The sequence below is a fragment of the Passer montanus genome, unplaced genomic scaffold, assembly GCF_014805655.1.
Source record: "Passer montanus isolate IOZ18808 unplaced genomic scaffold, ASM1480565v1 scaffold7, whole genome shotgun sequence".
Classification (NCBI taxonomy): domain Eukaryota; kingdom Metazoa; phylum Chordata; class Aves; order Passeriformes; family Passeridae; genus Passer; species Passer montanus.
Window position 1 is genome coordinate 5,895,654 of NW_024372147.1, and position 25,809 is coordinate 5,921,462.

At 36.0% G+C, this 25,809-nt stretch overlaps 1 protein-coding gene across 2 annotated transcripts; it reads right to left on the reverse strand.

Moving 5' to 3' along the window:
* Positions 1–809: 809 nt before the first annotated feature.
* LOC120512066 (long-chain fatty acid transport protein 6-like) lies at positions 810–22,610 on the reverse strand. Of its 2 annotated transcripts, none has more exons than XM_039729982.1 (11): positions 22,361–22,610; positions 17,679–18,188; positions 16,479–16,691; positions 15,537–15,695; positions 13,780–13,904; positions 10,262–10,453; positions 8,795–8,885; positions 6,254–6,452; positions 5,800–5,897; positions 3,826–3,956; positions 810–1,532 (listed from the first exon to the last, which is right to left on the reverse strand). In XM_039729982.1, exons 2-11 carry the CDS (start codon positions 18,154–18,156, stop codon positions 1,356–1,358), a joined length of 1,863 nt encoding a protein of 620 aa, XP_039585916.1. In that variant the 5' UTR covers positions 18,157–18,188; positions 22,361–22,610; the 3' UTR covers positions 810–1,355. The 2 variants fall into 2 exon arrangements, with proteins under 2 accessions (XP_039585916.1, XP_039585915.1); XM_039729981.1 differs by having other exon boundaries at positions 10,262–10,456.
* Between the last annotated feature and the right edge of the window lie 3,199 nt (positions 22,611–25,809).

The following is a 25,809-nucleotide window of genomic DNA, read 5'->3' on the forward strand; positions in this document are numbered from 1 at the left end:
GACATCATCTGTCCAGTTCTGCGCACATTTATTGCATTCCAGACCTCAAGCTGTGTCTGCTTCTGTCACACACAGACTTGGAATGGCAGAGAATCCTGAGTGATATTGTGGTATATACGTGGTATCACCAAGGGGTTTGGACCTTTGTGATCATAACAGAGTTTCTCTGTTAGTTAAATTGTTCCTTACTTTAGGTGATGAGTTCTTGTGGTGTGGGGCTGCTTGTGTCCTGTGCCCTACAGTGCACCAAAGGTGTTTGGGTCAGTTACTGTGCACCACTGCATTATGGCAGACTTAGCAGAGTTAGCAGTGGTAGTAACAGCACATACTGAAAACCAAGAAAAAATAATTCTTATGCTTGGGGAAATCATGCAAGTGTGTAAGGCTCTAACTGGGATGAGCATTAGCTTTACAGTACAGATATTTTATTAATCCAGGCAAAAGTTCACTTGAATCCAGGGAATCATACAGTAGAGAGGTTTTACCTCACATAAGTGCAGACTTGTTTGATTTTTAAATGAAACCAGATATGTATACTCAAGGAAAGTACATCCAGCAGGTATGGTAATGTTATATTCTCTGATCTGATTCTACCTTTGAAACTTTCTAGCTCCTTTTAAGAGTTTCTAGGTGTTCAGTTCCAGTAAAATCTATAGTAAATTTTGTCCCATTTTCATGAGTACTCAGCTTCAGGAATATGACAACTGGTGAGTAAAAGAAGAGATAATGTACCATCAAGCATGAATTTTTGCAAATAATCTGTGTTCTTGTGTAAATAGTGGAAAATAATGTACACTAAATACTACAAGTATATTTCACCACTAACTGTTTATTTTCCATAAAAGTCTGAACTTGAGCATCACATAAAATACTGCAATTAAATATTACATTGTATAATTATCAAACATTGAACTGAGGTGTACATGCAGTGCTTGTGCAGTATTTTGCTTAAGTCTCTGATGGCTCACTTTATTTATGCCTAGGACATTATTGATCTAATAATTTATTCATTTTAGAAGCAGTGTCAGAATAAAATGTAGGTGTGTAAAATATTCAGCTAGGTTAAGATAATGGTGGCTAAGACAAAAATAATTTGAATCAGTGAGAAATGTAAAATAAAAATTTGCATATGTGAGCCCACATGTGAGGAAATAATATGAGCAGATGCAGTGCAGGCTACACAATGCACATAACTATTGTGTCTGTATCATTGGAAGCAACAGATTTGAATATCATAAGATTAATTTGAATTTCTTGTATTTTTAAAACAAATATTGCATAGCGGCTCCTGCTGAAATGGTTTCAGGAGTATATCTGAAATTTTCTGTATTATAGAGTAATTTTATTTCTATGCTTTATAAACGTATTTCACCAGAAACCACCTTCTGGTATATCTCTCTTGTCAAAGGAATATAGGAACGTGCAGGTTCATACATGAAATACAGAGGTTCAGATATAATTTCTGGATTAAATCCTTCCTTTGCCAGATGCATTTTCTGATGCTTAAAAGTTGCAGTAATTTGCATAACATCCTACAAAAGAAATAATTCAAGTAAGGTGCAATATTCCATTTCAGTCTATATAAGTGAAATTATGGTGTACTTACTGAATAAAATAGATCATACAATTTACTATGCAATTTCTTCAGTTAAACAGTTCTCAGATTCACAAGCACAGTGAAATCTAATCAAAATTAATATTTCATTTCTTATTCATTTTCCTACTAAAGCAACACACAAGATGGCAAGTTTCTGTTTCAACATATGCATTTTCTTTTAACCTTCCTTAGAGCAGTCCACCACAAAATCAGTAGAGTACAGAATACTCAGTGATGCCCTGCAAAGAGCTGACTGATTTTGTGGTATTGGCTCTCTTCTGATTTCCTACTGCTAAACTTAATTTAAAACGTTAAACTCGACAATGTTAAATGCCTTCTTGTCTTATTTGCCTGTATAAGGAGTTTCTATACAGCAATTGTTAAAATGCCGATTCATGAACAAGTTGTTCTGCAGACAATGTTTGGTGTATTCAAACAGAAGTGGTATATAAATAAATCGCCTTTCAAATATTGTTTACATTAAGAGAAAAGTTTAAAACAGACTGTTCTCAAGCATTGTTATTACTTATAAGGTGTTTTCAGTGCAGTGAACATTTTGTTTTTCTTCCCACGCTGAAAAGAACCACTTTTTAGTTCTTGTTGGAAGGAAGTTAAAAAAACTCAGGTGGAAAACATAACAGAGCCCCGGATTTCCCTGGTTTTTTTGCATCCTTGTCCTCGTACCTCTACTATTTTTTTAGCATCAAGTAGGAAATATGGCAAACAGAAAATCAGTCTGTCTGATTTGCACAAAACCAGTCAACCATAATTGTAAGTCATATTAGAAAAAACCTACATACAGACTGCTGAAATTTTTTCAAGAATGATTTTGTTTTTAATCCAATATTGCATGAGGATTTCAAGTATTTGTTTGCCACTCTTGATTAGGATGACCTCTTTCTCAGGACCTAGAGAAGGGAATTAATTTTCTTCCAAACAGAAAATTGTGAGTTTGGCATTCATCCTGTTATACTCCCCTAAGACATTTTATAAACCAACAAAAATTTTTTTTCTCATTTTGATTTTTTTAAAATAAAATTGAATTTATCTCCTTTAATAAAAATTTGCAGGCATGTAAATATTAGTTAGTAAAATTTAATTAGTACTGCTAGTAACCTCGTTTACTTTGGCTCCTCCTCAGTTATCAAAAAAAATTTAGTCAGCGAACACATAAATGCAAACAGGTTTAATCGGTTCCACATATATAAATCTTAGAGTTCTGTATAGATTTGCTCAGTCTAGTGGAGCTGTAAAGACAGATCTGTTCCAAAAGCTTTTCCCAGAAGACACCACTTATGTCCTGATTCACCATAGATGTATATATAGTATAACCTATTCTTACTGCATGTGAAGGTACATTTGCTTAGTACAGTAATCTTTTAGTGAAAAAAAAAAGGTTTTCTCAATCTCTAAATTCTTAAATCTGTACCTTTTTGACAATTTATCAGTATTTAAGGAAAGGTAAAACTGCCAAATCCCTCTCAGCATCCCCTGAAAACTGTAGAAAACTGTGACCTACAAACTTTCAGATGATGTCATGTGGAGCCTTCTCCTACCCTTTGCAGTTCATGCTGTCCTGCCTGGTTGCAGATCACCCTGTGGTTGATGTGTTCACAAGGGGTATAATCCTTGTGAAGGGATACTTTTAAAGTGGACGTTAAAAATAATTGTATCCCAGTTCTGCTTTTGTACTGTAAAACATGTAAGTGCATTTTAATTCTCACATTAAGAAATCTCCATAAAACTTTTCTCTTACTATCCGTTGTAAATAATCGAGTATTTCTTTGGTGCCTTGTGAGTAACAGTGGATAATAATCACATCAAGAACAGCCACATCAGTAGAGGTTTGAAATGGATCATGTCACCCTCTTATAAGAACACACTCTTATGAGTAAGGCTATGCATGTGTTTGCTTAGTCTTCTATTGAGTAGAAGAAAACACTGGTTAAAGAACTTTGAAGCAAAATCTGACAGCCAAGTTATTAATCCCATCTAGGATTCTTAGGTATGGGTGGATCCATAAAACAAAACAGAGGTTTAATTCATCATATATTTGCTAAAATTCATCATAATAACAATCATAGGAACAGTATTTTAGGCTACTATTTCCTTTTGTTTTCAATTATTGAAACAGTTTGTAAAATGCATTCTGCATTACATGGTTGAAGAGACCAATTTTCAAGTCAGACAGAAGATAAATACAAATGGGAGACACCTGATGGTCTTACCATGATTCTCACAAAGCGTGGTTGGGCATAACTTGGAAGGAAGTCCTCAACATGCTTATAAAGTCTTTCTCCATTAAAGTTGTAGTAGCGTTTAAGCACAATAGCTGCCATCCCTGTTCTTCCTTCATAATCTAAGAAAATTGAAAAATAGTATGACAAGTAAGAGTATATGTAAATGTTTTACATCATTTGGGGGGATTTAGTAATATTCAGAACAAATATATTGATACAGTGAATTATCCATCCTGGTTTATCAGACATCACTGAGTATAAAGTAGATGATATTTAATTTATAAGGTATATGATATTTTATTTACTTTACTTATTTTATTTATACATGGTATTGGAAAACTTTAAAAAGTTACTTTCAGTGGGTTTATTCAGTTAAAAAAAGTCACTGATGTCTTTTTATTGGGAATTCTCTGTAGCTGGAAACTGCCTGTTAGGTTTATTCCTACCTGAACACTGGTAACATAATGGCCTAATTAAATCAGAGGGAGCATAATTAAAAAAAAAACCAAAACAAACAAACCTGAATGCACTCACACAAAGACTAATGTAATAGATGGATATAGACATGTATGAGACTGTACTTGTTCTATATAAAGTTAAACGCCTATTGTACACTGTAAAGGCAATGCTGAGTGCTTTGCACTCTATCCCACAGACAAATTTGTGACAAAAAATGTAGGTGACTCCTAGTAAATTACTGGCATCAAATTATGCTTGACACACAAACTGAAACAAAACCCTTTTCAAAAATATGTGCCAGACATAGTTCCTGCATTCTATTTATTGAAACTCAAGTAAAAATTTTAAGTGGAGAAAATATCTACATTGGAAGAAATCAGCTGACACAGTTTAGTCTGTTCAGGAAAAAAGAGCAGCCTTGAGGTCTGCCTAAAGGCATTGGAAAGAAAAAATATGAGTATTCCTTTTCCCAAAAATAAATCTGCTGTTACTGAACTGGTGATATGCTGTGAAGTTTGTTATGGCAATACTTGAGACTCAAGTCAATATAGAAATATGATAGACTATGCTATCTAGACATTATTGACACTACAACAAAAAATTGATGTGAATCTTGAGGCCTTTTTCTATGTGCTATTTACTGCCTGAGGCAGCAATAACCCTTTAGAAGAGCTCCCATCAGCTCCAGCTGTAGATGATAATGAGAGATGCTTTGAACATTAGCCTACAGTTTTATTTGCATGCACTGCATGACTGCCACCTGCTGATCAACCATTCAGATGATGGCCTTTTAATTTTATTTTTATGTATCCTCTTTCTTTGAACCCATTGTGTTTCCCATCTCTCAGTGCTGTCTCTTGACAGCTTCTTGTTCATGTGACTAGTTTCTTTTAATACTAGACTTTATTTGCCTCCAAAGGAAATGATGAACAGTTACTCAACACCACAAAAAGTTTGTCTTCCTCAACCTCTTCCTTCAATGGCTGCATCTTCTGACAAATTTTTAAATTTTGTAATTTGGTTTCCTACAGCTTTTCAGCATGATATTGTATATTTTTATGAAGCATCATATATGATTGAGAACATTCCAATTATGAAAAAATATATGTGTTCTTGGACAGTACTCATAAGATAATGTTTTCAGACATTATCTTTTAATATACTCTATCTTACTATTTTTCAGATGAAAACTTGTATCCTAAGAGAAGTCTTGTGTAGTTCATAACTTGGATTTCTCACTTAATATTTCTCACTTCTGAGTTACAATTTCTAATTTATCCAAATTTTTTTCCATTCATTACAAAATTTCAGCACATCATATTTATTAAATGCAGTATTTTGCTGAAACTGAAATCTCAAAACACTGTAGAAAAGCCTGAATTACCAAGCTGAAACCACTTATATCCTTACATGTACTTATGCATGCAGTTGCAAGAACAGAAAAGTTACAGTAAGAAGTTGCAATCTTCCTTTTATATTCTTAAATTATTGAAAATGTCTTACTTTTTACGCTTACACCATAAATGTTAACTTCTTGGACAAAATCCATCATGGCAATGATCTCTGCAACTTCTAAAGTGGAAACATTTTCTCCTTTCCACCTGTTAAAAATATTTCTTATATTAATATAGATGACAGCTTACACATGTTTTATTCTATATGTGACAGAGGACTTTTAATGTGGGCTACATTCTTAACTGAAGAATGTAGATGGACAGACAAAATCCTTTTCTGGTTTAGTGCCATCTTATTTGAGATCCCCGTCATACAAGAAGTGCCAAATTTGAAAAATTCCAATATGTTGGAGAGAACTTTGGTGCACTTGAATCCTATCCTTAGTGTTTTTGTTTAAACAAAGTCGACATTCATCATGTTTGAGTCTGACCTGTGTAATCCAGGCCTGCGTGGTGTGATTTCTTCCAAGCTCCCTGGATTTACTCTTAACCTTGTGCTGTACCTGAAGGTGTCTCCCACCCGGTCAGTGAAGTAGAAGAACCCATCCTCATCCATCACTAGGAGGTCCCCTGTGTCAAGATACACATCTCCTTCCACAAACACATTACGCAGGAGTTTCTTCTCTGAGGCTTCTTTATTTCCAGCATATCCAGAAAATGGGCCATCTTCAGTAACTTGAAAAACTAGAAGACCAGGTTTACCTGCAGGCCATGAGAAGGGGATGCAAACAAATATATAGAGTGGGCTATTAAGAGCATAAATTATCGTATTAAGACTCCTTTGGAAAGCCACATCGATTTTATGTGTCTTATTGCTATGTTTCCTTAGTTCTTCCCTGAACAGAAGAAATGAGTCAGTGGAAAAGGGAACATAATTTTGCTTCCTTCTCTTCCAAAAATCTGCACCACAGGGAAGAGATTTTTTGGAGTGCGTTGTACATCAGTTATCTGGTAAAAAGTGTTTACCCTTTGAAAAGTTGATTTATCTGTCATTTGAAAAGGGTGATGGTAGTCAAAAAATACATGTAGAGGCAAAATGTATAGTTCTTAAGATCTTTGAGGGCTTTGAGGTTTTCCAGAGGATGGGGATGCTACTGCCCTAGCGCTGGTGTGCTAGTGTGACAAAACAAGTTGTAAGCCCCAGTGTGTGCCCCTGATCATCAAGGAATCTCTGGAGCCTGAAGGATATCCCTACTGGGCATCACTCCTTGTTGCTGCCTGTCTATTTATAACAAGGACAAAACTTCCATTGACTTTGCTGGAATTGATTCAGAATACCCATTAAACATGTTTCTTTTATTATTCTTTATCTGTGGTAAGTACTGGCTTTTTTCTCAATGTGCTCCTGATGTTAAAAGATAATTCCATCTTCAAAAAACTTATTTTGCTCCTTCAGCAGATGTAAGGAGATGTTCTCAAACAGATAATTTTCTTCATAGCTGTATTTCTGCATCTTAAATTTAATCCTCTTCATTTTTTGAACACTCAATATGGAAAATGGAATGAAAGCTCATACTACCTTTCAGAAGAGGAATTGGCAAATACAATGCATAATTTATAACAAAAGAACACCAAACAAAAATGTTGCCTTTAAAAAAGGGGTTGCTCTAGCCCCAAGTCATTTTTACAGGAGGATCCTCTAGTCCAGTTTGTAAATTTGCTGTCATTATCATCTCGCTTTTCATCAAGTGACAGCTTCAGAGTTATCTAAAAATATATGTAACAACCTGCAAAATTTTGCTGGTTGTGTCATGAAACTGGGAATTTTATAAATTTCGCTGAGAACCCAATAATATTTTGTGCAGTTTCTAATGTAACTGTAGTGAGGAAGCAAGCTCATTTCTAGAAAAAAGAATAAATATTTTTCTTGATTTGGACATTATCAGCAAATAATATCTTATCAGAAATAATAGAAGATTGCTACTTTTTTTTCCCCCAGTACTGCTACTAGAAAATGTAATGTAATGTAATGTAATAGAATGTAATAGAACATATATAATAAATAAAACAATATTACATTATATTATATTACATTTATTATATTATATCATATCATATCATATCATATCATATCATATCATATCATATCATATCATATCATATTATATTACCAAAGAAGAGCAATAATAATTACTGATTTGATGACCAGTACTACTGTGTGTCATTGAGATGTGGCATTATCATAACTTATTAGGTCGTCTGCACAAGCTTCTCTTCTACCTTCAGGATTTTTATCTCTATGATAATTAAATCTCCATACTAAAACTCGTGATGTTAAAGACCTTTTCCCCAGAATTGATAACTTTGACAGAGATGGATTCATGCATGTGTACACAGGCACATGAATATTTGATGCGGCTTCAATAAATGCAGTGCTGTCTTTCATGAAACTCAGTTTTCAGGATTTTTCTCAAGCATATTCTCAACTAAGAGGCTATGTTATTTTCAGTCTGGGAGCTTCAACTCTTTAGAGTTGGAGCTTTGAAAATGGAGTATTTCATTTTAAGTAGGAGTTTGGAAAGACTGTGCAACGCTAGGTACTAAATAGAAAAATCTGGTTTTGTCACTAAATACAAAAATGTGATACACAATTTGAAAATTTTCTGTTCTTCCTCAGAATTTTAAATCTGAAACTTAGAAAGCATCTTTAAACATCTGGCCTCAGAGCAAAACATATCTGGGAATTGCTGTATTTTTTTTTAAAAGAAGGACTAAACAATCTGATTTTTCCAGGAATAGAAAGAAGTGCTTCTAAAGTGAGAATAAAAATATTATGTGTCCCAAATATTACTAATGTTCTTATATTATTGTATTTTTTTCTTTACAATTATGATTGTAATTCTTTCTTTTCTAAATTTTCTTTACTTTATAAATATTTAGATATATGATTGCATATATAAGCAACAGATCTCTGTTTGGATCTGTTTTCCTGTTTTTTCTATTTTGAAGTTCTAGGTGTATGTCAAAAATCTGTTGATCACAAAAATATCATCATCTAAATTGAGTTATCTTTTAGTTAATAGATAACTAATATTTTTCCTTACCTATGGATGCTCTCTTACACCTGCCATTTTCATCTTTTATAAGTTCTTGTTTCCATACATCATATTTCAACAACTCAAAAGAATGTAGAAACTAAAAAAAAAAACAAAACAAAACAAAACAACCAAAAAACATATGTGCATACTTTTTGTCACCTCTTTCTTACAAATTTTCTAGCTTTGATAAAAATTGCTTTGAATTAATGCATAGTCCCTGTTGACTTTTGGACACTTGAGACAGCCTGAAATAAACTGACAGTATTCTAAGATGCAATTGTCAGAAAGTGTTTATATCATGATAAGCAATGCTAAGTATACATATACAGGTAAGTGTTAATCTCCTTTATTGATAAAAAGAACCCTCTTGTCTAAGAGTAGGGTCAGATTCAAATAATTTGATAAAGTGCATTTGATCAAATTGTCAGTTTTGCTTTAAAACTGCCATCCATTTCTAATATTGCTGGAATGCAAATCAAGATGATTCTCTGACCAAAAAAACCCAAAATAAATTTATAGACATCTCAAAAATTATACCAGACAGATGCAAGTGGAAACTTTCAGCTTAATGAGTTAATTAATCTTTCCTGCCTCAGTCCTCCATGCATGTGGTTAAGATTGCTAGAAGATTGAAAGTCTTGCACAGTTGTTATCATTGTCATGCCAAGGTGTTTTTGGCATCTCAGATATAAAGCAGAAATCATTTGGAAGTCATTAATCTGGTCTTGATCTTAACTGATCTGAATCTTTAATATTGTTTAAATAGTACATAATTGTAGTATAATAGTCCATGATTCACAGAAACTGTACAAATTGGAAAAGCATTGCAGATTGTCAGGGCATTTTAATGGTAGAAATATGGAGACTTTCAACAGTGTTTGTATATGTAAATTTATAGCTTAGATACTTTGAGATTAATATTTTTCTGCTCCATTTGCTGAGACTTTTGCATTTTTTTTGTTTTGCTAATCTTATTTCAGAGAAATAAGATGCAGCAAAAAAACAAAATTGTGTAAGTTTGCTTTGGAATATCTATCTGCTGATTCATACCAGAAGTGAAATCAAAACTAGTTTCTGGCCTCATCATTTATTATATGCGGGTTTTCAGGACGATAAGTAAACTTTAACAAAAATTGTCATTGCTCCGTCTTGTAAGTAGTCACTTCTACACAGCTAGTCTGGTTTTTTTAATATATTCTGGGGGAAAAGTTGGGTACACAACCTTCTGTGTACTCATTGTGTATATTTACTGTGGCTCAAAATATAGGTAGAGAATAGGAAGCAAGGAAGCAGCTAAGAATAAGGCTTCTGTTTTCATAAACCAATGATTATTATTGAATCTGGAAAGAAGGAAGCATTTTCTTCCTTCCTGTTCTTTATAATTTCTGCCTTTCCCATGCCTTTTAATTTTTTAAAATGATTGTACTGTTAATTGGTTGATTAGTTGGTTGATTTGATAACCCTTACCCTTACCTTTGAGAAGATGCCAGCACGGCCCACAGCTCCTATTTTATTAGTGTAGTTCAGGAAACCAAGACTTCCTTCTGTGGACCCATAGAATTCAAATATTTTAACTGGGCCAAACCTCATTAGAAATTCTTTCCATACAGAAGGTCTAATGCCATTTCCAAGCGCAATGCGCACTTCATGAACTCTGTCCTCTTCCTTCTGTGAACAGACAAAAATAAACACTCTGCAGCTGGGAAAAATACCTAAAATTGACCTGATACTTTCTAACAGAACAATTTTCATTTGTGAACTGCCACCTTGACTAAAATACTTCACAGAATGGTTTTGTTGTTGTTGTTTTTAAAAATAAACCAGAAAAGCATAAGAAATCTTGGTCTGAGGTTGAGGGGTTTTGCAAGGTGAAAACTTTATTTCTGTAATTATTTGAATTTTCACTTATGAACTCTCTAATGAGGATGTATATTACAAAGTTAAAAAGATTTTAGCTGTAAATAAATAAGTTTTAAGGAAGTGCCATTTCCCATAGAATAGAAGTTCCTTTCCCATCAAAAAGAGAAATTTTCCTGTATCAACAAAATTGTGCCTTAGAAAACACTTGTGATACACAAAGGCTGATTCTTTTTGTAATAATAATTGGTAGAAAATTTTGCACATCTGCCATGTTCCTTATGGAACCTGAAAAAGCAGCAGAATAACTCTAAGCTGCTTAAAATACCTCGTATTATTAGGTTCAATTTTAGTCTTAAATCCAGATTAATCAAAAGATTATAATAAAATCTGCAGTCAAAATGTAGTGGCTAATGTGTTATTGTTACATGTTAGTGATGTAATTATTGTGGTACACTATTAAAAAGTTTACTTACTTAAGTGCTTTCTCCATAGAGGCAGACTGCTCAGCCCCCTGTCTGTAGGACTGTGGTCAACACTCTCAGAAGCCCTCACTTTTTGGGAGGTGTATTTGGGATTGACTAATGAAGTTACTGTTATGGCTAAATGTCAGCAGAAATTAAACTTATTTCAGGTAAACAGGAATAGTTTCTTCAAATCAAATAAATGCCTTTGGTTTTGTTGCAGTGTCATTCTGATCTTTAAAACTGCAAAATTATGTTTGATTTCTAAATACTATTAAGGTGGTTTAAAGACAGAGCTTTGCCTTGTAATAACACTGAAATATTTTAGCAGAGTTTCAAACTTTTGACTTTCAAAAACATTCACATATTGTTTTGTGATCTATGTATTAGCAGACAACTTCACTTGATCTAGAACTGCATTTTATGGCAGATTAATTATTTGCTATGACAGAATCAACTGTAATGCAGACTAAACCTCACTCTTAAACACAGGAGTCAAACCAGAGTTTGATATCCCTTGCTTCTGCCTAATCAGATGTGTTTTCTTTTGCAATTTTAATGGTAACTCTGAAGGAATAACTGTTTTGATCATATGTATGCAATCCAACTCAATTTTAAACCAGCTGGGAGGCTGACTGGGAGACTTCCTTCATGCGTAATATTGTCCCTTCTTCAGCACTTTGTCTTCAGGAAGAAATTATGGGTTTTGATTTTTTCCCCAAGGTAGTTTGTGGTACTGTAGGACTTGAAGTAAAACTTAAGAGTTTGAGAGATTACAAGCAGTAGGACAAACTGTTATTCTTACCTTGGTTCATGCCTGGTTCAACAATCTACAGCATTTCCCTGAACTACCTTTAATTTTAAATGTCTTTATTTAAAAGTTACATGGTTCCCTTTAAAAACATGTTTTCTCAGTATTTTGTTACCTTCTATGGGCTTAATATTTACTTCTGATAGGTACATGAGGCTGGTTATCTTGCAGTAGCTGTAATTAGTCACAGAGTTTTTGTCCACATGAAGAAATGCCCAAGTGCCTCCTAGTTTCCAAATCCATGTTCTTTCTCAAATTGTGAGACCTGGGCATGCTCAGTGAAAGGAGGGAAGGACAGACTCCTGTGTATGATGTGGAGCATACTCCAACAGGTCCCTCATGTTCAGTCCTAGTCCTGAGCCACACCAGACCTATTACCCTGCACGGGTTTCTTTCAGTGTAGATGGACCAGGGTAGTACAGTAGAGGTTACATGTTATATATGTATATAACATCTGGTTATATGTTATATGTGGTCATAGTCTAGTAAGATATGATCTTGACAGAGCTCCTGATGTACCTGATCCACTTCTGTTAGCAACTTCACCTTCCTCAACTTATCCAGGCCATCTGTTTTTCCCTCTTACCAGTTGCCAGTTAAGTATCTATTTCTTCTCTGTTAAATTTTTGTTTGTTGAGTCAAGAAAAGATAGTTCTCATTGCTTTTTCCTTTGCAGGAGAAACCTTTACACAACTGGTTTGGCCTAGCTAATTATTCCTTTCTGGTTTCTTGATCCATGGACTACTGATACAGTAGTAGCTGTTGGCCAGGCTTGCGTTGTTTCAGGCTCGTTTGTACAGGCTTGAGTTCTGGCCAACAGCTATCCTGTCTTGTACCCTTTAGTACTTTTTGTCTTTGATCCCTCTCCTAGTCCAGACCACCTAATAATAAGATTCTGTTCAAACCAGCTGGAGAATTCTTTCAGATATTTCTTTGTTCCTAGTCCTTGCATCAATCTCTGACCCGTACCACTGGAGATCATTTGAACTTTGTGCTTGTACATGAGGTTTTTTGAGGTAAGTAGGAATACTTCCTGTCACCTCCCTTCAGTAATATCCTAACTCCCAAGCATAAAATTAAAAAAAATTACCCAAGCTTTCCCAAAAAATTAACCAAGCTGTCATGGAGAAATGAGAGTTCCAACTTAGTAAGTATTTTCAGACTTACTTGTCACTGTTTGGTGACATTTTACTTTGTTCCAAACCTGATCATGATTTAGTTGTCATGTGCTTTAGGACTGTTATCTCAAGGGGGATCAAGATTTTGCACCACACTGTTAGTACTTTGGCTCCATACAGATATATCCATCATCATATATACAGGCATGGAAGAGAATGTGCCTTTGAAGACCTCTAAGAAAAAGATTTAAAATAATAAAAACTCATTCATCAATTTCAAAGTTAAAAAATAACTATCATCCATGAAATGCTGAACATAATAGGCCTCTCTAGATAAAGAATTACTTTGGAACAGAGCACTGAAATTGTTTAATCATTCAATCTGGTTTGGACTCCTGTTTGGGATCATGTATGATTAAGCTTTTACAGCTTAAACCTTTTCCTGACTGGCCTGTGACTTGCTGGTCACTCAGACGAAAAGCCAACAAGCCTGGCTTTGCAGAGGCACTTCTGTGAGTGTCACAAGTGTCCTATCCTGCCAGGCTTGCTCCTTTGTCACCACTTCATTTGCTGGTGTAAACTTGATTGCTATTGGTAATAACAAGGAACACAAAACCCAAATTCTGTATGCACTGTAAAAAGCTATAAAACGTTGAAAATACTAAACTATTCAGAAATGTGGGAATCTATCTGACTTTCAGATTTACTATATCTAAAGCTGCATTTGCAAATGGAACTTACACAGGGCTGATTGCAGAGATAGCGGCAGAGTTCTCCTACATATAGAAACATGGTTACATTGTATTTCCTACAGTCATTCCAAAACTGTCTCGCAGAAAATTTCTTCTTCAAAACACAAGTCGCTCCTATGTGATGAAAACAGATAAGAAATTTCAAAACAAACTTTAAAATAAACCCCTTCTCTTCTACCACTATTGTAACAAAACAAAACAAAACAAGTTGTCATTCTCTTAACTCAGTTAATGATAAATTCAGCTCATTAAATAAATTGTAAGCGATTTCCAACAGGATCTGTCTGTTAAATGAAACTTGCACAATTAAGCCTTGCTTCTTTTTTGGGTAGTAACTAAAAAATTAGAGTAACAGAAGCAACAAAACCAAAGCATTTAATGATCTCCCATTGTTAGGAATAGGTCACAGCCTAAACATTTCGTTTCTGTCAAGATCATGAACCAGTTTAACTCTGAAAAAATAAGATCTTGGAATGGGGGAAATGATAGCTCACAGCTTCTCTGTGAGCTTCATTTGTGTGAAAAGTGGTGGAAAAGAAATGGACTGAGTCTTTATTTTTTCTGTTTCATTCCCCTTTTTCTGTTCCTTGACAACTGAGAATCAAAGCTATTTTTTTTTCTGTGACCCTGATGTTCTTTCAGAGTTTTCCATTCTAAAAGCCACTTCATTCTACACCTCTCATATCTGCCACCCCATCCCTTCCTACGTGTTGCCAGTCAAGAATTTCTCTGTTTCTCTCCTTTCAAAAATTCCTTTTTGCCCAAGTCCTGTTTGTCCTGTATGAGGCTTCCCAGGGCCTTCCAAATTTTGAATCCCTTCTAGTCCACTTTTCCCAGCTTGCTTGTTCCTCCCTGATCTTGAAACCTCCACAAAGCTTTGTCATTCAAATCCAACTCCCAGATCTCTATCTAAACACCAAAGAAAGATGTGATCCTACATTTACATTTTCTGTTCCAAGAAAATTCATAGCCTCAAACCTTTTCATAGACTCCTTTTCCCATCCCGTTTGTGTTTCTGTTAGACAGAAGCAGCCTTGCCAGCAGTTATTGTAAGCCAGCATGCCTGCCTGCCTTGTTTCTGAATAAACAAAACACTGAAATGTCTTTTAAAACACTCCAGTTATGTACTTAGCATGCCAAAACCCAGCATCTGGGCAAGGCTAACAACAGAAAAGGACATACCTGGGAAATATCTGGTTGCTATCTCTCTGCAAATAACTCCCATTATCAAATTTAGAAGAGGAGATTTGGTCCTTCTTCCTGTTTTTCATCTTAATATGATGAATCTATCTCTGTAGCTCTTACTCAAATAAGAGACTGAAAAAGCTCCACAACACATTTAGTCAATCTTATTCTGAAGGCTGGGATTTCACAATGCATTTATAGTTTCTGACGCTAAAAATCAAGCCTCAGATGCCTGTGTGCATGCCTTTACAGACTTTTGGCATAGGGTAGAAATATGATTTCAGGTTAAACCTACAGAATATATGCAGTGGTGCTAACAATACACAGACCTCAAGTCATTTTATGCTGGATTTATACAACAATTAGAGTCTGTTCTATGCTTCAAAAACTATGCATACACCTTAGATATTGCCTGCAAATGGCAGAGGTGATAAAAATGATAAAATTACAAAAGATTTTTTTGTAAACAAAATATTTTATTTACCAAGCAGTTATTCACCTAACACTAACATGTTATAGCCTTGTCAAGTTAATGAAACTTCACTAGAAGGTAAATATTACCTAACTGAATGCATCCACTGATGCCAAGAAGAGAAGCACTGATGTGGTACAAGGGAAGAGTGACATACATAATATCCTGAGAAACCGCACCACACTGAGTCAGTGCTAAGGAGGCAGCCAGAGTTCTGCGATGAGTGATGATAGCAGCTTTTGGGAAACCTGCCAATGGGAAAGAGCAGATGACTATAAATATACTGCACACAGAATAATTTTACTCTAAGTAGAATTATGTGGGGAAGGTACAGGGAGAATTCTCTTCTTCTGAGTCTTCATCCTATGCTTTGCTGTTTTGTGAGTATATCTCCTTAGTCTCTCAGCTCCTTCACTCTTTCTTTCTCCCTGTAAAACTATTCAATCCTAGAGTCATAGAGTGGTTAGGGTTGGAAGGGATAATGATAGTGTAAGATAATGTACTACCAACCCCCCTGCCGTGTCTGTTTCATCTTGGGGGACAAAGTCCATGCCTTTCACAGAACAATTCTGCATACAGGTTTTCCTTGTGAGAATGGGAGAACTTTCTGGAGACCCACTGTGTCACTCAGCTTCTATTTGCAATAGAAATAACTTCTAGGATGTTGTTTGGGTTGACTAGTGGACAGATTTCCCCACTCTATCACTCTAAAAATAACTCCTATTTCAGAATCAAAAGCAAAGGTCCACTGTTCTTCCTTTTCTATGCAACTCTTAGAGACTGACTTTATTTGCTTTATATTCAAGAAATTAATTTCAGCCATGGAGTATCAATGTAGAAGTTCAGTAACTGAAATTACGCTCTTGTTAAGTTATGGCAAAAATGACTTAAAGTGTACTGTGCTTCTAAATAATTAATCCTCCCTGTCTTGACTTGGAAATTCAAGTTCAGTCTTTTTGTGTCTTTTTGCTTAATTTATACTGCCTTAATTTTCAGGGGCGCAGCTGTACTTTGTTAGTACCTGTCCTCACCTGTACTTCCTGATGTGAAGATATACAGAGCTGTGTTTCTTGTGTCAGTGACAGCTCCAAGATGAGATGGAACAGGATTATCAGGCACCTTGTCTAGTTTGTCTGGTAGGGTGTGAACATGCTGGAAAGGAGAACTGGCGCTCATCAGCCAGACAGCAACATCATTTTCCGAAAGAGTCAAAATAAATTCTTTCTCTATTGATTCCAAACAATCTGCCAAGTTAAAACAAACAAACAAACAAACAAACAAACAAACAAAACCCCAATGTAATTATTAAAATAAATACAACTGCAGACCTGATTACTAGTGCTGAAGTGATATATCGTACCACTGTATAAACTTACTGCACCCATAGGAGGGCTAACCTGCCTACTGGACAGTGAAAAAAATCATCCTAATGTTTAATTTATCTATATTTCTCATGTGGCTTTAATTGTAATTGATGAAACACCATGAACTTAGTGATGCTAGTATACAGGATTTAATTTCATCGCAGTTGTTCTGAAGCTTGGTGCATATACCAAATACCAAACCCTCACATATTCACATGGAATTATGGTAGCACTGCCAACCTATATAAAAGATGGGAAAACAAGAGTAGAAAGTTAAATAAGTTGCCTAGTATTGCATAATATGTCATAAACAGGGACAAAACTGCAGCTTGTTGTGCTGTAATCTTTGCTCCAAGCAATGCTACCTTGCGATCACTACTTAAAGTAGTTACAAAGTAACATAACTTTTTATGTGGGTATTTTGAGCTGAAGGAATTCACAACTACAAAAGGAATCTATGTCTTCCTCTAGTCAGTGAAGTTTTATAAAAGCCACATAAATTAATAAAGAGAAATAGAAATTAAATTATGCTAAAGTATCTCCCAAGGCTGTTTTCTTGCTGATGCATGATTATTGCTCCTGGTACCTTGTCCAGTACTTGGAGAGTTTCAGATTTAAGCTTTTTATTTTACTAATTAATTCCATGGGGCTTATTTTATGCTTATACCCTTGAAATGTAAACGTTATCTTTTTTCTCGCCTTTTTAGACAACACTACCTCTTTCCTTACTTTTTCCCCTCCTTTTCTTCCGTCCTTTTAAGTGTGTGTATACATAAAGAGCTTGCAGCTCTGAAGGGCTCTAATTCTCTATGTTTGCTAAGAGCAGGAAGAAAGTGAGCAGTAAGTGAAATGCAACACAGAACTTACCTTCTCCTATCACCAGTGCTTTTGCTGCGCAGGTATTAATGCAGTTCAGGAGAGATCTTGAGCGGATATTGATGTTGAGAAAGGCCACGATGAAGCCCAGCTTGGCTAGCCCGAACCAGACATGGATGAAGTCAGGTCCATTACCCATCAGCAGGGCCACAGTGTCACCTTTTTTCAGATTCCTGTAGTGCAGGAAGGCCTGTGCTACCCTGTTACTCCTCCTGTCCACATCCTGGTAAGTGTACACCGTCCCTTCATAGATAAGGAATGGCTTGTGGGGATTTTTTTCCACTGTCTGCCGGAAAAGGTCAGTTATGGAGAGAATTCCATTTTTTGCCCACTTTTTTACTGTTGCCTTTGACCTCTTCCATCTCAAGAAATAGATCAGGTCTGCCCAGAAATAGGGGAGAAAGATCTTCAGGGAGACACACAGCACCACTATTCCTCCGGCAACTGCTGAAATCCACGTGCACAGCATGCTTGGAGCAGGGCAATAATGGATTTAGTGACCTAAAAAAAATATAAAATACATACATTATAATAATTGACACTGAGTTTTAAGACATAGGATGGAAGTTAACAAGATAATTACAATTCCAGCAGTTAATCTGAGAACTGTCAAAAATACCTTATTGGCATTTACTAGAATAAAAAGACCCCCAAGAGTACAAACAAGAAAAAGGGAGTTAAGAGTAAATAAAGGATTGTGCAGGATCTTTAACTCGCAATAAAAACTATGTCTAGATTTTTTACTGTCCTGTGAAAAATCCTAAAAAAAAGGTGAAAACCAAGAGGGCAGGCATATACTATCATATATATAATATGAAAGCATGTTTCATACAATACACCTGTAAGATGCACCAAATGTTGTTTTTTGCTGCCTAAGTTGTATTTTCTGGTCTGATAGAATCTGAGACCATTTGAGACCAAAAGTTTGAACAGTCTGATCAACAGACTGAACATACACAAAGTGCAGGCAGCATACTGTGGAACTTCTGCATACTTCTGAAGTATTCAGTTTTCACCATAGGATTTTCTGGCATTTGCAATAAATGGTGAATAATAATTTTGCAATATTTATATCATTTACATTATCTACAATAGCATCCTGCAGTCTCAAAGAAAATTGTGCACAAACACAAACTGAGGTTTGGAAAACAACCTTTATAGCATAACAATTATTTATTTCTGTAAAGTATTTTATGCAAAAATTAATTGTCATATTTTCAAAGAGTCATAGGGGACAACTTGTGAAGATCATGCAAGATCCTTAGAACATAATATAGGTAGTGTTGGCCAGTCTCCTTTTAAAAGTTTCAGCCATGATTACTACAAATATTTGAAAAGTCTTATGTGACAATCTAGGATTCAGGAACACTTCAGCAGACTGAGATGCTTTTCTTTATGGGGTGACCTCCATTCTGTAGTTTAAAAATATCTTACTGACAAGCTGGACTTTTGTCATATTCCTCAAGCTTTTTTTACATTTTAAACAATATTCAATGAATATAGTTGTAAAATTCAGGGGAATTCTTGCAGAAAGCAAGATCTTGTATGAACCATAAGGCATATGAAATGTATTGGTAAAAGAGCAACTTAAAAATGAAAGCATCCTGGCATTAATGGCACATAAACATACAAATGAAGTTAAAGCATGTGAGGCACAATGTTTTGATGTTTTAAGCAAAAATTCTAAACCCATCAATTTCCGAAGTCTTCAATTTGTAAGAGACATTCTTAGTTACCTTGCAATCTGTCAATTCTTGATTACACTGTGTTACCTATCTGGCCAAATGTCTTATCTTTCTATGTTAAGAAACAATTGAAATAGCTGCAAGTTTAGTCTTACAATAGATACTCCATTAAAAGACCCTGTGTTTTAGCTCATATGGCTCCTTTATTGCCTTTCTGCCTTTCTCAGGATGTTACTGTTTAATGGCCAAGGGCACAAACAGAAGACCTCCTGAGTGTCATGTCTTGCCTATGATTTGGAAATTTTTACTCAGCTTTCTTTGCCAGCATGCAAGATTCACTGAAATTAATCAACCACTAAATTTAGCTCCAGGCAAAGTCAAACTGGCAGGCTTCATAAACTGAACCAATAAACAGACAATCTTAAGAGAAAATAAATAAAAGGGATGATGACTTAGACTAGGTTTCATCCCTAGCTTTCTTTTAGCATTCTTATATTACTTCTATTGCCAAAAATAGCCATGGTGTATAAGTAAGAATTCAAACTAAAAAAAAAAAAAATAAATAGAGGGAAAAATAAGCAGGCTACAGGGAAAAAAAATTAGTCCTCAAAGCTGTGTCAGGATTAGTTTTCACACTTGAATGTGATTGGCAAGGCCCATAAATTCTTGTTTTAGAATTGTTTGAGAAAAATACTATTTATGGAGCAGAAAACAAAGAAAATTAAAGGGAAAATATAGAACATTGAGAGAAGGAGTGAATTTTATGAAAAAGTGACTATTGTAAAAGAGCATGCGTCTCTCTCAGAGAGACTACAGTCCTACACCCATCTGCAGTGCAGAAATCATACTGTTGTCACCTGCTGTATGCCTGGAATGAAAAGCCTCATGCTTGCTTTTGTCTGCAGTATTCTGGCAATACAACCTAGCTTGTTTTTGATTATTGCTTGTAAGGTTTCTCCAAAGCATTCACAAAAGTGTATGCACAGGAGGTTAAATTACATTCCAAATGAAGGGGCTGCTCAGAACAAAGAAATGTTTTCTCAAATTCTGACAAATTCAAAACACTTTGAGAAAAAAAAAAATCATGTGCTATGACAAGTAAGTCTTGATTTTGCTGTAACAAACCAGTTGTTTCCAAGGAGTTATTAAATGCATGCTTAATTTCCAGTCTAACCAAATCCTTTGTATCCTTCTCACAATATCAGCTACTAAGTTACTTTCAAGTTCTCACATAGTTTGTTTGTTTGGCTGCATTTGGGTTTTTTAGAGGCTGTCTGTCAAAGTATGAAATCTGATTGTGTTATCTCTTGTTTGCATTATTTTCACCAATTTTCTAAGAAGTGGAATTTTTTTGCACGTGTATCAAGATTTTTATCTCAGCATGGTCAGAAATAAACTTAGTCCAAGAAGTCTGTAAAGAATTATAGAATCATAGAATGGTTTTTGTTGGAAGGGACTTTACACATGGCCTAATTCCAGCCTCCCTGCCATGGACCACCTTGCACTGGACCAGGCTGCTCAGAGCTCCATCCAGCCTTGGATGCTCTAGGATATTTTCTCATGTTGTCTTTGGTAAATTTACTCTGCAGTCTTGGAAAGTGCATCTGAACAATTATCTTAAAACAAGCGAGTAATTCCTTTAGCCTGATTTTAATTAATCTGCAGTCTGGTTATTCCAGTCCTTAGTCTTAATCTGTTGAGAGCTTTCTATTCCAAAGAAGTAGTAATCCAATGGAAAATGACTGCTAGCTTTTCTCAGTTGAAACTCCCTTTTTCTTTTCCTGGTTCTGATCTGGCATTATTCTGCTAGAGAAAAGGAAAACAGGACAACAGAATTGCCACCTGAGACACAGGCTACAACATGTCTGCAGCTTTGCTTGCACAAGAAGGGTAACTCTGGGAGGCAAGGAATGTACTGGAGAGAGCAGCAGCACAAAAATCATTCAGTCATTTAAAGATCCAGCAAGACTGTCCAGACATGTTCTCCAGTCCCAGGGGAATGTAAACAGCCCTATGTGTTGGCCTCTATGCCTTCATATCCTAGCTCTCTAAGGAATATGAGATGTCTCTCAAATACCTGTTTCTGAAAAACAGAGACTTTCTGTAACTGCCTTCATAGTTAATATTACAATGACCTTAAAAGTGCTTGCAAGACTTTCTTTCATATGAGCTTTGCAAGGTAGACATATATTTTAAAATACTTAGTGTTTCGAGCAATTGTCATATAACCTCTGCTTTGACATTTGCAAACACAAAATTTCAATTGAATTAATTACTTAATTGGTCACTAAACTCACTAAGTTTAATTTGTCATGGCTTTTTTGTTCCATAGAGTCAGAAAGCAGGGAAAAGCAGGGTTTTGTTTACTTTCTCTGCTTTGTCAGTCTTTTTTTTTTCAGCTGTTCCTCTGCAATTGCAAGGATTGAAAACATTTCTTTTTAATGAGAACTGATATTTTTAAGTATCTATTATCTTAACTATCTCTTTAGAAAATGAATTAAAATTCAAAAGGAAATAGTCAGTGGTCATCAAAATACAGTGGACTATTTTTCATTCTTTTCTGGCAACCACATGTATAATGACAAACAGGGAAGGTTTTTCACTAAAGGGAGCCCAAATATTTACCAAGAATTATGGTAAGAATTTCTGTCTTCCAAGTAATCTGTCAGCTTTTTCAGTGAAACAACATGCTACCTTTGCTAAAAGCAATCTAAACAATAGGCAGCAAAATCTGAGTTTTGAAGCTCGCCATATAATTAGTAAGAATAGACTGAGATGTTTCTCTGATTGAAGCAGAGCTTCAGAAAATTTTAATGCAAGCAAAAAAAAGATGTCTCTAAATTGATTTCTGATGCATACAGTAGACATTGTTTTATGTAAAATAAGGAATCATCTATAAAAGAAAGGCCAACATTATAATTCAGCTGTTTTTATACCCAGTTTTTTTTTCACCATCTGAATGATAAAGGAAAGCATTTGCTTACCAACCTTTTATTTCTGTGTATGCTGATTAACGTCCTGTATGCAATTAGAAAATTTCTGCTCCTGTGTATCACTTGTAGGAAGGTTGCATGGGCTGTCTGAAAATGTTTGTCTTGTCAGAGCAGGTGTTCTCTTGTAGCTCTCGCCTAGAGTGTATCACTGGTGACTGAGTACCTAGACATACGGGTAAAGGCTCCTTTCTCTGCCCTGGCTATCACAGGTCCCCAGACCTGTAGCTCCTTGCTTTGCAGCTGTCTTGAGGCATGTGAGTGAAAGGGAATCGGACACTGTATTTTGGAACAAAGTGTGTTTGCTGTCTGTATTGAGAGTTAATTGTTAAAAGATTAAGAAGTCAGTTATGCACTGCTGGTTTACATGCTTAAAAGGATGATAAGCAGCAAGACATAGGACTGAGGGAAAGGACTAATCTGTTGAAATTACTGTTACAGTGCAATAAAAGCAGCTTAGTGATGTTTCCACATGCTCCTAAGTATCGTATATACAGTACACAGCAAAGACGTCTGTAATATTTATCTGACATTGTCATGTAGTCTATGCAACAGGAACAAAAGCCTTTTATGATTAACACATTTTTTAAGTTTAGTCATACAAATATCAGAGGACATTCTTGTTATACAATGTAAATGCTGAAAAAGGACACTATATTATGTGGCACTCGTAGTGTACTTGATTGAGGAAGTAGATAAGGTTACATTAATGAAAACATACACACTGCTGCCTGAGATTTTAAATCATGTGGACAACCTCCTAATTTTTGAAACTCAAAAGTACAAGCTAAAAAAAGCTTTCTAAAAGGTTGTTGAATACATGTAGATTGCCTAATTCCTGTTTGTGCATTTTAAAATTTTTATAAGACCTATCTTTTATATATGTATGAATATTTCCTGAGACATAATTATGGCATTCAGTTATTAGAAAATGTACAGGCCATTTCTTTTTTTTTTTCTCTGTTTTTATTTTTTTTATTATGATTTTTTTTTTTTTAGCTCACATTATTTAATTAGATTAGAATGCATTAGTTAATGCATTCTAATCTAATTAAATAATGCATTATGGACTTTGTTTCATTCACATACTACATACATATTTTATTTTGTTTACTCAGTTTGGAAGACATAATTTTGAGCTGGCCATAGAGTATCCTGTCACTTTATGGAAAAATTGGATTATTGTCCTGACTGGAGAAAAAGATTAAAGACACTGTAAAGGGAAGAAGATTACCATGGAACAGATAGGCTGAAAACATTACTCATCTGTTAGAGAATAAGAACATGAAGAAAATAGCTTGGAGGAAGGGTCAAGCAGAGGCAAGATTTGGCTTCTTTCTAATAATAGTTGTGTTTTGTGATTTTGTTACTGTTTTGGTTTCTTTGTGAAAAAATTATTTTAAAAGTGGTGGTTTTTATCATTGAAAACAAGGACAAGACTGGGAAGTAAAAAGTAAGGTCAAGAAGACAGAAGAGTTTCAGCTGAAGAATAATCAGCAGAAGAAAATAAAGCATTTATTTTGTAACATAATGGCTATGAGCCTTTCCTAGCAGTCCTAGATTTCAGTCATTTGCCTAGTAGCAGAAACTGGACCTGTATCATACATTCCAGTATGTGTCCTGCAGATGACTAACAAACATAAGTAAAGCAGAATTGTACTACCTTCCTTACTTTCCTATTTAATATCTCCAAAATGAAATTATTAGACTAGATTCTTTACATAACTTATTTTTTTTTACAGAATCATGCAACGGTTGAGCTTGAAAGGGATCTCTGGATGTCATCTTGTTTGCTGGTTCAGCAGAGACAGCTAGAGACACTTATCCAGAATCATGTCCAATCTGCTCTTTATTATTCTTTCTCCTGTCACAAGACACTGCTAGGAAAAGCCTGGCTCTGTCTTCTTTGTAGCATCATTTTCAGGATCTTCTAGGTTCAGGCCTTTTTGCAAATTGATCAGATCCTCCCCGGACCTTCTATTCTCCAGGCTGAACCATCCCAGCTTGCTCAGCCTATCCTCCAAGGAGAGATGCTTCAGTCCCCTGATGATCTTCATGGCACTTTGCTGGACTCTGTCCAGCACGTGCAGCTCTCTTGTACTGGGGAGCTCAGAACTGAACTCAGTGCTCCAGGTAAAGGATCAGCTTCTTCGTCCTGCTGGCAAAACTGCTAAAGCAGTCCAGAACACCATTAGTGGCAAGGGCACATTGCTGGCTTGTGACCAACTTGGTGCCTGGCATGACCTCCAGGGCTTTGTCTGCAAAGCTGGGTGTCCTGCTGGATGGCTGAGAGTGCAGGTGCCTGGGGAGCCTGTCCTCAGGGGCAGGACTTTGTGCTTCCCCCTCACTGAGCTTTTTGGGCTCCTGGCCTGGCAGAGTATGACCCTGGGGAGGATGCAGAGAGAAGTTATGACTCTGTGTAGGAGGGATCTGTTTGCTGCTATGGTGCCTCAGGTTTCAACCTTTATATTTTTCAGATTCTGTTCTGCTTTAGTGTGTAAGTCTAGCCTTCATATTAGTGGATAGTAAGCTCTCTTCACAGAGCAGGTAGCCAAAACAATTACTTCTCTAACTGGGGACCAAGGACAAATGATCCAGATCTCAGACCCAAGAGCATAAACAATGGTGGATCGAAGAGAGAAAACAAGAAGGATGGGACTTCATAGGCTAAAGCTGTAATTGGACAATTAGCTCCAATATGCTAATGGACCAAAACTTATAGAAGTGTGAGACCCTGAGACCTGTCATCCATTTTGTGGTCATTTTGAGTTGTGCTGCGGAAGGTGGATCTGTTGAGGCCTCTTAATAAATACCTACTTTGTTCTTTATCTCTGTCTAGTCTGTTCTAGGTCAGCCTTCACAAGGCATCAGCTATAGCAAGCTTGCACCAAGCAATGCAGGCTGGTAAGAGAGCAGAACCCCAGGAAGGCAGAGGGTGTGGTGAAGATAAGGACAGGCCTGGAGTGATAAACACTGGAACACAGGCTGGTCCTGAAGACCTCTGTCTGGGAGTGTCTGCCTTGGGTCTGTTGTAGAGACTCAGGTCTGAAGCTGGGGAGCATTTGCCTTTGGGGCAGCAATAAAATCGTACCTGGCAAATGCAGAAGGACCTAGCAGCATTAACATGCCACTCCTCCTGTTCAGGAGCTGCATCTCCTCAACCCTTCTCCCATGCTACTCATCCATAGAGGCCAGCAACACATGAGGAAGCAGAGGCCATGCCCCAGGAAAAGGGAAAGAATGCACAGATGAGGATAGCAATGCCAGCAGCATTAATATTAAGATTCTGTAGTTTTCATCCATTTAATTCACTTCTTAGTCTACTGAGAGCCTTCTGATTGACTTGTGGGCTGGCAAATGTTCATTCCAGTTGCTGGACCAGCTCCCAGCTCCATTTTCATAATTGTTTGGGACATTCTTCTGCTGGGTTGGACTCTTGCAGGACTG